This window comes from Jatropha curcas, chromosome 7 (genome assembly GCF_041381405.1).
Source record: "Jatropha curcas cultivar XTBG-Jc1 chromosome 7, XTBG_Jcur_1.0, whole genome shotgun sequence".
NCBI lineage: Eukaryota > Viridiplantae > Streptophyta > Magnoliopsida > Malpighiales > Euphorbiaceae > Jatropha > Jatropha curcas.
This window is the reverse complement of record NC_143157.1, coordinates 29,025,428-29,040,165: the sequence shown is the minus strand read 5'-3', so window position 1 is coordinate 29,040,165 and position 14,738 is coordinate 29,025,428. Positions and strand designations below refer to the sequence as shown.

The 14,738-nt window shown below is 32.9% G+C and overlaps 2 protein-coding genes across 3 annotated transcripts; both read left to right on the top strand.

Annotated features, from left to right (window-relative positions):
* The first annotated feature begins 1,107 nt into the window (after positions 1 to 1,107).
* LOC105631805 (Ribosomal protein L14p/L23e family protein) lies at positions 1,108 to 4,104 on the top strand. 2 transcript variants are annotated; one of them, XM_012213986.4, is made up of 4 exons: positions 1,108 to 1,343; positions 2,000 to 2,059; positions 2,930 to 3,021; positions 3,578 to 4,104. In XM_012213986.4, exons 2-4 carry the CDS (start codon positions 2,029 to 2,031, stop codon positions 3,947 to 3,949), a joined length of 495 nt encoding a protein of 164 aa, XP_012069376.1. In that variant the 5' UTR covers positions 1,108 to 1,343; positions 2,000 to 2,028; the 3' UTR covers positions 3,950 to 4,104. The 2 variants fall into 2 exon arrangements, with proteins under 2 accessions (XP_012069376.1, XP_012069375.1); XM_012213985.4 differs by having other exon boundaries at positions 1,115 to 1,343; positions 3,575 to 4,104.
* A 4,178-nt stretch (positions 4,105 to 8,282) lies between these two features.
* LOC105631806 (Zinc finger C-x8-C-x5-C-x3-H type family protein) lies at positions 8,283 to 14,462 on the top strand. Its single transcript, XM_012213988.4, has 7 exons — positions 8,283 to 8,704; positions 8,835 to 8,980; positions 9,264 to 9,329; positions 9,538 to 9,657; positions 9,770 to 10,075; positions 10,159 to 10,467; positions 13,584 to 14,462. The coding sequence occupies exons 1-7, from the start codon at positions 8,617 to 8,619 to the stop codon at positions 13,968 to 13,970; spliced, it is 1,422 nt and encodes a 473-aa protein (XP_012069378.1). The 5' UTR covers positions 8,283 to 8,616; the 3' UTR covers positions 13,971 to 14,462.
* The last annotated feature ends 276 nt before the right edge of the window (positions 14,463 to 14,738 follow it).

The window sequence follows — 14,738 nt, the reverse complement described above, 5'->3', positions numbered from 1 at the left end:
TTGTTTATTTATTTTTCGAGGATGTTTAACAAAATTTTTATTTCTTTTATTCCTTTCACGGTTTAATAGATAGAAAGGCATTGTTGGGCAAAACCATTGAATACAGTGTTTAATGTTTTTCCTTAATTAAAATATTATCTCAATTATTTATAATATTTAATTACATAATATTGATACTAATATTTATAGTTTAACGGTTATAATAAACAGAAAAATAATAAATAGCTATTAAAATAATTATTTTTATCAAATAAAATTTAATATGAATTATAATAAAATAGTGATATCTGTTAATAGGTTTAAATTCCGTGTGAATTTGAATTTATTCAATCAAAAAAATACTATATATTAAGATTCAATTGACCTATAAATTGATATAGGATTGTTCGATTTTAATTAATAAGCTATGTAGTGTTTAATATTTATTTGGAAGTTTAATTGGTTTAAATTTTTTATTTTTATTTTGCTTACAATCATTATTTTAATTTTTATATTTTATTTTCATTTTACAAAAAGATTACTATGTAAATTTTTTTTTACGAGTTCGTCTTTTAAAATTTTCTTTAACATTTTATAGTTAAATGTAATATCTATCTATGTAAATTTTAATATGTTTTTTAGGAAAAAACCTGATATATAAGTAATGTTTTCAGCAATGTATATTGACGGTTTCATTATACAATATTTAAATTATTTTATTTTAAAATATAATTTTATATTTTATAGGAAAAAAATAATTTTATATAAATACTTAATAGTTACTAAAAATATATTTACCACTTTCCATAAGAATTTATATTATAATTGTGTAACACTTAATGGATCATTTGCTACAAATTAAAATAGATGGCCAATTTAGTTTAGGCTACTAAATATAATATGCCCTTTAAAAATTATATACAATTATATACCTAATGATATTAATGTTTAATATTATAATAAATAATCAATAATAATGTTGTAATTATAGTATTTATAGTGTTTCAAAGAAGAATATAGCACTTATAGTAATTAGTAGTGAGTTTATTTTAATAATAAAAACGAAATACTTAACCCTTGAACGTAGGAAGAGCTAGATTTAAGTCCAACATAAGAACTGCGTCGTTTTGACCTAGGTTTTTGAAAGAAAACTCGTTGGTTTGTCTTTCAATCAATTCCAAAGCTTGCTTTCTCCCTCAACTCATCGCCGCTTCCTTCGCGCCCTTTTCCCAGAAATTGAATCCGATATCTCGACTCAGCAAGCACCAATCTGCTCGACAAGCAGCCATCTTGTCAACGACAGGTCAGCTCCACGAGCAGCAATCTCCTCTGTGTCTCTCGACGCTCGCAAGTCGCAACACTAGGTAATTTTGCTACTGATCCATGTTTTTCTACATTGTTTTTTCTTTTCACTGTAAATTAGTTTGTGGTTTGATTCATTGCTGTAAATAAGTGTCGATAACTTGATAATTATTTTTTATAACTGAATAAGGTGTATAGCAAAACTGAATGTCTGATCAATCACATACGCGGCTAAAAAAATTAAGCTTTTCTCTTTTTGCATTTTTACAGGGAAAGATGGCTTATTTTTCCTTAGATAGGTTATATATTAGTTCCAAATATTTGTTCGCAGTTCATTCCTACAGGCAGCAGCCAAACTAATTAAGAGGTTCATAAATTAGAAAAAAGTCTCTTTTTTTGTTTTAGAAAAAGCTTTTCAATAATCTGGTTGTACTGTTTACATCACTCATCAAACAAACTTATTGTTTGTTTTATTATCATAATGGTCAATTACCATACATGCACATTAATTTGGATATACTTAGAGGAAAATGATCCATTTATGTACTTTTTAAGCCTTTAAAATGGCTTCATTTATGTGATTGTGAAGATTTACTTTTTTTGCTATAAAGATTATCAAAAGTAACAAGTATCATCTTTTCTGTGGCTTCCTTCCAATTCTTCTGGAATTTATATTGTGCAATTTGATAATTAAGTGTATCATTTTTTTTTCTTCCAGTAATCAAGGCTGACAAGTTACGCCCAAAAATGGCTGCTTGGGTTTCTAAATGTTCCCGCGGTATGATATTTCGCTGCAATTTGATTGCTATTTGTTCCAATAACTACTTGCTCTCTTTTGAGTTTTTTTTGTCTTAGATGCCAACTTGTTTTTGCTTTCTCAATGCTCTGCATACTTCCGCCTCTTGGGGTACTAGTTTTTAGTGTGTTTCATCTTTATGATGGTATAGATGCTTGTAGATGCTGATATTGGAAGTTCATTTTCTTCCTTATGAGCAGTTTAGTTTGGATATGTTAATAAGAAATGGTGGGTTCATGCTTGGATTATGTTGTGGTGTTTCATGCTTGGACGCATTGTATCACAGTAGCTTAGTTCAAGATGATTTATAAATAATGATGTCGGGCAATTATCTGACTTCTGTGAAGCATGCATCTATTGTGTGCAGAAAGTCATTAGTTAATATCTTCAGCATTTTGTTGTATGGTGCACATGCAATAGAAGCTGCTTTATTTCCACATTGAGTAAATGTACGTTTTCGATATTATGAAGTCTTGATCTGCCAAGGTGTATGTAAGTGGCCCGATGTTACAACTTGACTTCTAATAGCAATCTAGAAAACTTGTTCATTAAATGTGAAGTTCTGGTCACGATCTCAATAATGGCTGCTTCTTACTAAATGGTTATGAGTGTGCGTAATTTATGCAAACTTGAATGATTTTATGTTTGTTGGCCTTTTTTTTTTTTTTTTTTTTTTGGTTTTCATAGATGTCATGTTATTGCCTTTATTCAAGATCATCTGAAGTTCTGTTCTCCTTTTTGCTTTTGATTACTTTTGATGAAAGTATCTCTTAGTATTTGTTCTTGTCATTAACTGGTGATTTCATATTTGACTCATTTTGTTTCATTTAATTTATTGGAAAACATGTCTAGCGGGCCGGTCATTGTTGGGGGCTCTTGACAACAACTTGTCTGGTTTCTTGGGCTCATCACATCAGATTACATGCAGTAATTTCATGACCCAGGTTAGTTTATTCTAAATCTGACATTTAAGCTTGTAGCTTTGATCATGCAAGATTTTGATTTAGTTTGCTACCCATGTGCTTTGATTTCTTCAACTGATAAAATCTCATGTAGAGGCTTGAGAGGCTTTTCATCTAATCTTATATGCAATAACGTGCACCGAAATCACCGAAATAATTTATAAGCTGTTGACAATATCTAGTTTTTTTTATGTGTTTGAGGGCTTTCTGCTCTTCCTACTATAAATGATTGGAAAGAAGCATTTTTATTGATGTTTTCCTCCTATAAACAAGAAATGCTGGGTTATGTCAACCTGTCTTTAAAAAATTATGAAAATACAAGTTTATATATATATATATATATATATATATATATATATAGAGAGAGAGAGAGAGAGAGAGAGAGAGAGAGAGAGAGAGAGAGAGAAGCAATTTCAGGTTACTGCATCTCAAACATAACAGAATCTCCTTTTTAAATGGTTCCAGATTTGCAAATATTATTCTCTGCTATATCCTTTCCTAATCATGGCATTAATATTTCTTTGCATTTTTGCAGCAGCAGAGGACTTTCATACAAATGAGGACTGTTCTCAAAGTTGTGGACAATTCAGGTGCAAAAAAGGTGATGTGCATACAAGCTTTGAAAGGGAAGAAAGGTGCAAGATTAGGGGACACCATAATTGCTGCAGTGAAAGAAGCCATGCCGAACGGAAAGGTGAAGAAAGGAAAGGTTGTATATGGTGTTGTTGTGCGTGCCGCTATGCAACGGGGCCGTTGTGATGGAGGTGAGATAAAGTTTGATGACAATGCTGTTGTACTGGTTGATAAGCAAGGTCAGCCAATTGGGACTAGAGTCTTCGGGCCAGTTCCACACGAGCTAAGGCAGAAAAAGCATGTAAAAATCCTTACTCTGGCAGAGCATATTGCCTGATTGATGGATCATTTTCCTTGAAATTTCTGGTCTCTCTGGTGCTAGGGATTTTTCTATTGTATTTATCCAACTTTTTTAGTCTTTTGTTAAAGAGCTAAAGTTTTTCTTGTCACTTTTACACTTAGATACTGATAATGACTTTATCCTTAGCATTAGCATCTGGTCTTTGTTCTGGAGCAATAAAAATGAAATCTGCGATGATAATGTTTTGAAATCAAATTCTAACTCTGACGATCTTCTTAATTAAAACGAGAAATGTACTATTTCATCCAAATTGGCAGAAATGTTCATTTTATGTTGTTTCTCCAAATATTGCACTGTTTAAAGAATTTTGATTATTGTATTTTAAATTGAAAATTTAGTTGCAATCATCTTATCAGCGCATTACTCCCAGAATTGCCATGCCAGAGAAACCAAAAAGACAAAGAATCAGAACAAATTTGAAAAGCCCAAGCAAAATGATATCAGTTGGATCCATTATCGCCTTTCGACGCTTTAGCTCAAGCTCCAGGCCAGCAACGACTGAGAGATAATAATTATTTAATAAATAAATAAAAGGCCCAACTAAGAAAAATAGCTCGCCGACATCTGGTTGATAAGATATGGTTACAACAGTACAAAACCTAGCAAATGCAAGCAAATCTTAGAAAAGTGCTGCTTGTGGCCGAATCTTGTCCAAGTCAAAAAAACAACTTTCCACCTGATGACTGGTTACACCGGTCTTTGCCCGTCACAATCACCGCTATCATCCACCGGATACACCCGTTCCTTGTTCCTTTTACCTGCTGGACAAATAACTCCGCATTTATAGACTTCTTACCTACTACACTACCCCTAACACCTCCAGTCATTTCCAATGCAAATGCTGACATTATACATATCTTAGCCGTCCATTTTACCGGAATGGATCTGAGCCGCTGAATGGGAAATTTACCGCAACTGAATGCAACTGAAACAAACCTCCTCATGATGTTTACGTGCTTTGATTTTTATTTAACAGATTTGGCGACGATGCCCACGCTCTACTCAAATACTCGCTGCTTACTCGCTTCGACAATTAATTAGACCAAACTAAATGCATTACTGTACGTAAGCACGCTAACTTAGTCTTGATCATCTTAGACTCTTTTTTCTTTCTTTTGATGCCGCTTTCATATTGCATACTCTTTCTGATAGAAAATAACCAGTCACCCACCTTGGTGATATTTAGGTTTTTTTTTTTTTTTTTTTTTTTTTTTCAATTATAGGTATCCAATTTACGGGATTAAAATTAATTCTGTTTGCATTAAATTGGGTATTAAAAATAAGATCGAACTACTCATTTCAATTCCCGTCGATTAAATCAATTTCTTTTTTTATAATGAAGATTTTAAATTTTAAAATCTTTGACTTTACAGATAAAATTTATTTAAAAAAATAGTTAATTTTACTACGATAAAATTTTTTTTCAGAATTTTACCCTTAAAATAGCAAATTTTTTAATTGTAATCATTAAAATTAAATAGTAAATTTTTAAATTTTATTAAAAATAATAATTTTATGTATTAAAATGTTAAAAGAAAAAGAGAAAAAAAAATCTGACTACTCCATGCCCGTTCCCATTCCGACTCTCCTATGCCTGACTTCCCAAAGAAGCAGCCGTGTCCCACTCATTGCAAATTCTACTTGAATAGTTGAAGTTGAAGTTTCTATTCTATGCATTATGTTTGTTTGCGCGTGAGGACGCTATGCGATGGAACGTTCACAATCCAGCTAAGGTCACCGCAGGATTTTGGTGAATACGTGGCATTTTTTGTTTGGTCAATAGAAAAAAGCATCAGCACCGCCGGGTGTCTCTATCTTGCGTTCTTCTCCCAAATTTCTTAGGTGTTTCAGATTAATAAAAATCATGCAATAGAACTAATTTGTCCCTATTTGCTTCCTGCTTTGGAACTTTTAACCAAAATCAAAAGTCATTACACTGCCAAATCATTATTTGTCCATGATTAGAGCAAGAAAAGGCCATGGATGAAGCCCTGTAATAAAGGGCACGAGCATTAATTGACATGGGCTTTTAATTTAATTTTTGAGACTTTAGTTGTTTAAAATATAATTTTTTGAAAAATAGTTTTTGGGTACTTTAATATCTGAAAATGAAAAAATTAGTCAATACAAAATGTTTTTTACGAAAATAATAAAATATTTTATTGATCAAATGAAAAACTATCTATAAATCCATTAATTATCGAAAGCACTATTATGAAGACCGTCACCATGCATTACTGCAATTTTATTAATTTTATATATTTTTTCATATTTAACAATATATTTTGAAATATTAAGTTTGTTTACATATATTTTTACAATTTTGTAAATACAATTTTTATTTATTGTTAATGAGTTTTTAATATTGTAATCAAATAATATAAACTAAATCATATTTCTAATAATATTTTTTATTTTTTAAAGTAAATTATTTTCTGTAAATAAATGGAGTTCAATTTTTATTTTTACTTTCACAACTAGCTTTAGAAGCTAAAAATGGTGGCAGCAAATTCATTTAAATCCCAACTTTGGTGCAAATTGGACCGACGGAAGTACATTGTGATATTGTTGATAAATGGAATCAAATTTGGAAGTCTACTCACTATATTTAGGAAAGTGGGAGAATATAATAAAGGCATTTTATGTTTTGTTTTATTTAAATGACAAAAATAATTATCAAACACGTTTCATGCTATATAAGATTTTATTGCCATCTACCTACTGGGTTTCCATATTTATATTATATATAAATATAACATATCTTTGTTTAAGCTAATATATATATATATATATATATATATATATATATATATATATATATTCAAATATATTTATTGATTTGGAAAGCCGATAGACCGAGCTAACACTGATTGACTATATATTAATAAATTTTATTAGCTATATTTCTTTCCTACCCGATAAGTAATTTCTCTTTATCATCTATATTTTGTCTCAAAATTTTAATTAACACTTTTCAGCGGTGAAAAAGTAACCAAATCCATCTAGATTTATGTTCGGATGCTAATTTAAAAATATGATATCAGTTAGGAATTTATTGTTATAAAATTCATAATTTTATAAAAAATATTTAAATTCATTTTTATCATGATATCTTATAATTTATTAACAATGTTACAAAATATTTATTTTTATATAGTTAATTACTCATACAAAAGGCGATCTAGTGGTGCACATTCAATGCATTGAGATGATGCTTTTCACAATTCCATAATGTATAAATAATTTTGTCATACTCATTGCAAATTAGTTCATAAATTTCGAATACTCTATCTAATTGGATTGATAATACAAATATATATGAAATGCATGTCATCATAAATTTTTATTATTAGAAAGCAAAACATAAATCTTTATATGTGAATTTAAAACAACCTCCAACCTAGAAAAATAAATAAAATAATTAAATTGATATGGAAATTTATGGTATTGGAAAAACTATGCAAATAATTAAAATGTGGTGCAATTTTGGTCACATCATACAATAGTGGAGGGGGCCAGGGTGAGGGTGGTCTTGGCCCCCTTTACAAACTTATTATTTTAAACATTTTTAGCATTAAAAAACATAAAATGTATATTTTTTCTGTTTAAAAAATGAAATTTGGTGAAATCATTTGATATTATATATTGGGGATCATAAATGAAATTTGTCATGTACAGCAAATGAAAAAAATAATTATTAACAGTAGAAATTATGAAAATATAATACATTTAAAATATAATTTAATAATAAATATATGTATGACTTGATATTAGATTTATGTTTAAATTTCATTTCTCAGTATTTATATTTTATTTTAAGGAAAAGAATAATTGATGTATATGACATATAAAATGTAAAAAAAATTATAAAAAAAATATGGTCCCCTCTTTGTACCCTTTTTACAAATTTAAGGAAGATCCTCTTTTCGTGCCACGTTGCCCTCTTCTCTTTTCATTACACTCACTGACATAAGATTAGCTTAATTAGTTAAATTAATACTTCCATTAACTCTTTTGTAATAACCTCACGACAAAAAGACATCTCTATCACAACCAATAAGCACCGCCATTCCACTAAAGAAGATCAAAAGTCAAGGGCATTAAAGCCATTTCGTATAACAAAATGACCATGAGTAGCAACAGTTGTTGGTTGCACAGTTTCTTCGACTTCTGCTCCTTCCTCAACATATACTTTTATTTTATTTTTATTTTGTGTGTGTATATATATTTTTTTTATTTACATTAAAAATAAGCATTATTTTAGGTGATTTCTTCTCTGTTTGGCGCGTATATAAACCACCACAGCAGAGGAAGAAAGAAAGATAAAAAAACCATCGCTTTGAAAGCTGATTGAGCGAGAGAGAAAGTAGAGAGAGAAACACAAAAATGAAAAAAACCAAACACTGTGCAAGTCTGTGTCGAGAGTGAAAGAAGAAAAAGAACAAAAAAGAAAAAAAAAAAAAAAACAAAAAACCCCAAAGCAAAATCTAAAAAAGAAAAACTCTTTCTTCAGTTTATCACTCTACTTTCTCTCTCTAGAAGCGAAGACACGAGCGCACCCCACTTGATCGGAGCCTCATTCTGTTAACTGTCCGAAAGCCGGTATAATTCCACCGTTTCCGTCCGGTTCCGATAATTTCGGGATGGACCGGTACGGTCGGAACCAGGAGGGCTCACAGTCCGATCCGTCACCGGAATGGACAACCCCGGGACCTGAAAGCGGGCTTGAGGGTGAGTTAATTTCACCTGCATTCCAATTTCGGGAAATGGAAATGGGTATTATAAGTATGATCTTATTATTTTTGGTTTTTGGATTGTGATTGTTTGTTTATTTGTTGTGATTGTTTTTGTGTGAATGTAGAGGGTGTTTGGCCGCTGGGATTAGGGGAAGGAGAATCCGGGTATCCGGAGAGACCCGACGAGGCCAATTGTATCTATTACTTGAGGACCGGGTTTTGCGGGTACGGGGCGAGGTGTCGGTTCAATCACCCGCGAGACCGAGGCGCGGTAATTCTAGTTGATTACCTTTTGGTTTCGTCTTGAATTAAGCTTTGATTGGAGCTGTCATGATTCATGCTTTCAAAGTGATAATTGAATGTTTTTATTGGGTTCGATTGAGTTTGATCTTGTGGTTTTTGAATTGAGATGGACAACGGTTTGCTAATTTGATAAGGGAGTGTTTGATATGTGGGTTTATTATGAAATGGGTGAACTCTGAACTCAGTGTAGAAAGTTTACGTTGTTACTTAATAAGATCTGGCATGATAACTTGTTTTCTTAATATGCCCAGGTAATAGGAGCTGCAAGAGCTGGTGCTGGGGAGTTTCCTGAGCGAGTCGGCCAGCCTGTGTGCCAGGTGCTTAATTCACTTGTCTTTATTCAAAAATAGACCTTGGATATATGCCAATTTTAACAATGTACATTCACTGCATTCTTCCTTGTAATGTGGATACATATGGCTTAAGTGAGAATTGTTGTTGTTTTGTGATGCATTGTTCAGGTTTATGTTTAGTATAATTGCAAGTTCTAGTAAGCTGATGATGCTGTTCTTACTTGATTTGCAGTATTATATGCGGACAGGGACATGCAAATTTGGTGCTTCCTGCAAGTACCACCATCCTAAGCAGGAAGGTGGTTCTGTTAGTCCTGTGTCCCTAAATTATTATGGATACCCATTACGTCCGGTCTGTATATTTTGGCATTGGTGTTTAATGTCCTGTCCCTTTTATCACATTGGTCTCCTCTCCTCAGCTTGAAGTTAAGTTTGCCTAACATTTGAGTTTTTAACTGTCACAGGGTGAAAAAGAATGTACATATTATGTAAAAACAGGGCAGTGTAAATTTGGTGCAACGTGTAAATTCCATCATCCACAGCCAGCTAACTTACAAATTGTACCACAATCACCGGCTCCCCAAGTTGCACCTGTGCCAGCTCCAATTCCTGCTCCTGCATTGTATCCTTCATCTGTTCCTTCTACTCAACAATATGGACTAGTAGTTGCGAGGCCTTCTCTTCTGCCGAGCTCTTATGTACAAGGTCCTTATGGTCCAATGCTGCTTTCCCCAGGTGTAGTTCCCTATCCAAGTTGGAGTCCCTACCCGGTATGTGTATGGATGCTTTCTTTATTGCATAGAATCTGGTTGAATTTATTTATTGTTATCATTTGTCATTCGTCCTTGTGCAGGCACCTGTAAGTCCAGTTGCATCTCCTAGCACTCAGCCAGGAGTTGGATCAGGCTCTTTGTATCAACTATCTCCTTCAGCACCTGCTTACACAGGAGCATATCAGTCCATGCTTTCTTCAGTTGGTCCATCAAGCAGCAGCCAGAAAGAACCCTTTTTTCCGGAAAGACCTGACCAACCAGAATGTCAGTATTATATGAAAACTGGCAACTGTAAATTTGGATCTTCCTGTAGATATCATCATCCACCAGAGTTGATTGCACCAAAAACAAATGTTGTACTTAGCCCTATCGGCCTTCCTTTACGTCCAGTAAGAATCATCTGAAAATTTCTTTATATTGTGATTCCTTATGTCTATGGATGTCTGACATTCCTAAAAGTTGGAAAATAAATCAGGCATATTGTTTTCTAGATTGCATTATGATATATGTATTAATTTGGTGTTTAAAGAAGATTTATACAAAGGTGTGTACATATCTAATTATCTGTTTCCAGTGATACCTATTCAATCTCTCCCTCCATCTTTCCTTATCTTCTTCTCCCTCTCTCTTCTTTTTCTTCTCTCGATAAATTATGTTGGATGTGTTCTCAAGTCTCTTTCTACACTTCCCTCAACTTCTTTCCTTGTGAGAGTATTTTTATACATGTACAAATTTTTAGACCTATTGTTACAACAGTGACATGCAAGCCACATGCAAACCCACATAACTTTTATGAATGGTGAGAGCTTCTTAGAGAAAGTTATCTTTACTTGTCTTTAGTGTTTAGTGCTTGCCTGGACATGTCATTTTGTTGGTTTGCATTGTCATTATTGCCACCTTTAACACAAGTTGCACATGCTTTAATTTTTTTTTTCCTCTTTTACTGCTCAATGCCATAGTTGGATTTGAAATATAAAGTTCATTAATTATTCCTAGTTCAACATTTTCTGCGCATCGTATTTGTCAATGTTTCATAGGCTTGGATTAATGTCTTTCAAACATGTTTCTATTGTTGGAAATAAGTGAGGAGCATTCCTCTGCTTCCTTTCTTCCTTAGAAATTTTTAACTTAACAAGACAAGAAACTCCTATGCTCTGTAATCATAAAAATGGTCCAGTAGTTGTAGGTGTAAAATTTAAACTTTGTCATTTCTTTGTAATGGTACTTTGAACATTATGTTTTGATCTGTATAATCTTGTCAGTGTTGCATGATGCTAGTTCTTCTTGCACAATATTTAGGGTGCGACAGTACTTGTTGTGCTTTTGAAATACAAGAGGCTATAAATTATGGCCTTCAAATTGTTTTTTGGATGCGGATATGTCTATCTGAGGTCATGTGATAAACAGACCGCCCATGCATTCAAGCCAATAGAAGCTCCGCATCCCTGTATGATTGGCTATAAGAGTGGAATGAGTCACTGTAACTGTGTTGATCAGTTTTATTACCTTTTTTTTGGCTTGGATGAATGCTGGAAATAGAAAATTACTTTTGACACATAATAATTCTCCGCTTGCCTCGTGTGTCCTGTCGTTCTTGGCATTTTTTACACATTTCAATTATCTATCATTGTTGCAGCTGACTTTGGTCTTAACTCGATTTTTTAATATTTAAAATTGAAATTTTGGCTAATTTTATTCGTTTTGGAAGACTGTCAATTTATACTTTTGAAAGATGTCATTTTATGGTTAATGAGAAACTTGTTAGTTCCTCGTTATTTTCTAGCTAGAAACTTGTGCTATTCTACAATTTTTTTAAATAAGCTGTTAGGTGTACTTGACTTGTTATTTTCTTTAACCTTAGGGTCTCCTCGGGAATAATTTGCATCAGGATCTTTGTTTGTTGCAAAATCCAACCTATAGTGAGCAGTTTCCATAACTTTTTGATATGAGTGGAAGGTCACTTGCAGTCTTCTTGTCTACAGAAAGAATTTTTCTTTCCTCTTTCATTTCATGTGAGATGTAAGCATCTTTGTCATTCTTTGTTGGTTGCTAAAATTTGTGTATCAGTTCATTTCATTGGAGTCTTTCTAACAGGCGTTATAGGTGAGCTAGCCTGTGGTGCTCCAAAGAGTTTGCTAGATGAATGAGGATATTATGCTACTTGCATTGATGAAAGTTGGGTTGTTTATTTTTGTTGAAAAGATTTGTTCCCTGATTTACTGTGAGAGTGCAATATTTTTCTATGATTGACTAAATAATTGATGACTTATTACATCTTGAGAAATAATTATGGCAAGAGGTCATCTTTGTAAATTGTTCAACTTTGAATGAGAATTTTTATGTTCCTGGCATTGTACAATGTGCTAATGCTTTATTGTACAATCAACTGAACAAGTTTTTTGGAGTTTGTTTTGTTAGTTTAAGGTTTCCACATGAAGGGGTTTTAGTCGGTGGATTTCTATATCTGCCTGATATAATTTTTCATTGCTGCAACTATTGTAAGTCGTAATGTTGAGACATTTAATAAAATTCTTTCTCTTGTTAATTCTCGGTGTATCATTGGGAGTTTGGAGATGGTAGGATTCCAATTCGTCTTAATCACTTTTACGTTAATCTTTACAAAGCTATATCTTGTTTAAGGGACATGTTTGTCTGTCTTCCTGACTTTTCCATTTAATCTTTAATTGTACAAATGTCTCTCTGCTGTGAGTTTGGCAAGCAAATTTAGGCCAGCTTCTGAAATTCACAGAGAAATTAAACAATTCTATAAAGCTCTTGGGTTTTGTTGTGTACTTAAAAAATAGCGGTGCAGATTAGTGGAGTAACAGGAAATAGATGAATCAGATAAATTAGTTTTTGCAAGTTATTTTGCATTTGCAATTTACTGATCCTGTTGCATCTCTGAAATGGTGTTGAGTTCGTAGACAGCAGATATTTATTGTCTCTGCATTCTCTCTCTATTTCTCTTCTGCAAAATTCATGATTTTTGTGCATGCTTTAGCACACTCATATAAGGTTGTGAAAGCCAATTTTGAGGAACGGTCAAGCATACTCATTGTGATCTATAAACATTTAAAGGTTTGTCATTGTCAATGTGATATCATTTTTCAAATGTTAAGTCATGTCTTTTTTATTTAAGAGATCTTCCATAATGCATTTAGATGCATTGGCATGATGTCATGCATCTGGGCTTTGTTTCTAGAATTAGTCAATTCATCGTTTCCTCTATTTACTACATGCCGAAATTCTCCAATTAAACTATAAAACTAATTTGAACTTGGTGTTTGAAACTACTCTTTACAGTATCCCGATCAATGTTTCGTTTTCTGTATTCATACTAGGTCAAAATATTATTTTATTTTTATTGTTTGTTGTGCATTCTCCACCTGCGTATGTTGGTTCTGAAGATTTAATCACATGTGAAATTTATGTTTCCTGGTGCTCTAGTTTCCTATGAGTTTGTTTATGCGTTGTGGTGCATCTGATGTTCTTTTATTCTGGTCAGGGTGCACCACCTTGTACTCACTATACGCAACGGGGACAATGCAAGTTTGGACCTGCTTGCAAATTTGATCATCCAATGGGAACATTAAGTTACAGTCCATCTGCATCTTCTCTTGCTGATATGCCTGTTGCACCTTATCCTGTGGGTTCTACAATTGGTACTCTAGCCCCATCATCCTCATCTTCGGAGTTGCGGCCTGAACTTATTTCAGGGTCAAGCAAGGACTCCAGTTCGACCAGGATGTCTTCATCAATGAGCACATCTAGTGGATTGGTAGGTTCAACTTTTTCAAAGATTGGACCTGTCTCCCATTCTGGTGTGCAACAGTCTAGCCAGAGTTCTGGCGCTTCATCAAGCAGCAGCATGGAGGCTCACACCTCAAGCTAAGCAAAAATATCAAACAACTTTTTGATCAAATTCACGAAAAACAACTTTTTTTTTTCTTTTTTCTTTTTTTTCTAATATGCTTTGCATGAGCTTTGCTACATACGCAATATCAGGTAAACTTTTGGTAGAAAAACAATAATTACTTTCTAGTAATGGCCGTTGCAGCTAAACATTGGTGCAACGCATCTTGAGCGTGAAAAAGGAGCCTCCAGCAACAAAATGAAAAAAAGAAATAGATGGAATCATTTTTTTTTTCTTAAAAAGAAACAACAGATCCAATGATTTCAAGATAGATTTATTGAATAATCATTATTTGGATTGTTCCAAGTTGTTTGAATGTTATTATATGGCCCGAACACTGACAATATATGTGAATGGTAGGATGTACACAATTCTTGTGTTATTATCTAGCTTGGTGTTAGTCAAGCAAGCACCTTCTGATATTGTGGAAATGGTCTTTCCTTCTGAATTATCAATTAGTTTACATGATTACATCTCCTGTTCTTGAAATTAGTTAAACATTTCCTACGTGAGGTGGATGAGCGTTCTCCTAGTCCTATATTCTGATACGGTCATTGTAGGTCTTCAAATTCTCAGACGAGGCTGAGTTCTTTGCTAGCTATGTTAGTTGATTGATGGGTTGTATAATAGCTGTGCATAAATAAAATTTGATTGCTGCAAAGCTGATGCTATATATATTCTAGGAATTCTTTCAACTCTACTGATTTTGAAATGATGGTATTCTAGACATACTATGCAGTTGTCAGC

Bases quoted from the DNA above. Each gene is read 5' to 3' on its own strand.
- LOC105631805 (XM_012213985.4), top strand. From the start codon at position 2,029: ATGGCTGCTTGGGTTTCTAAATGTTCCCGCG. The intron at 2,060-2,929 runs GTATGATATTTC...AAACATGTCTAG, and splicing joins GGTTTCTAAATGTTCCCGCG to CGGGCCGGTCATTGTTGGGG. The intron at 3,022-3,574 runs GTTAGTTTATTC...GCATTTTTGCAG, and splicing joins GCAGTAATTTCATGACCCAG to CAGCAGAGGACTTTCATACA.
- LOC105631806 (XM_012213988.4), top strand. From the start codon at position 8,617: ATGGACCGGTACGGTCGGAACCAGGAGGGCTCACAGTCCGATCCGTCA. The intron at 9,658-9,769 runs GTCTGTATATTT...TAACTGTCACAG, and splicing joins ATGGATACCCATTACGTCCG to GGTGAAAAAGAATGTACATA. The intron at 10,076-10,158 runs GTATGTGTATGG...GTCCTTGTGCAG, and splicing joins CAAGTTGGAGTCCCTACCCG to GCACCTGTAAGTCCAGTTGC.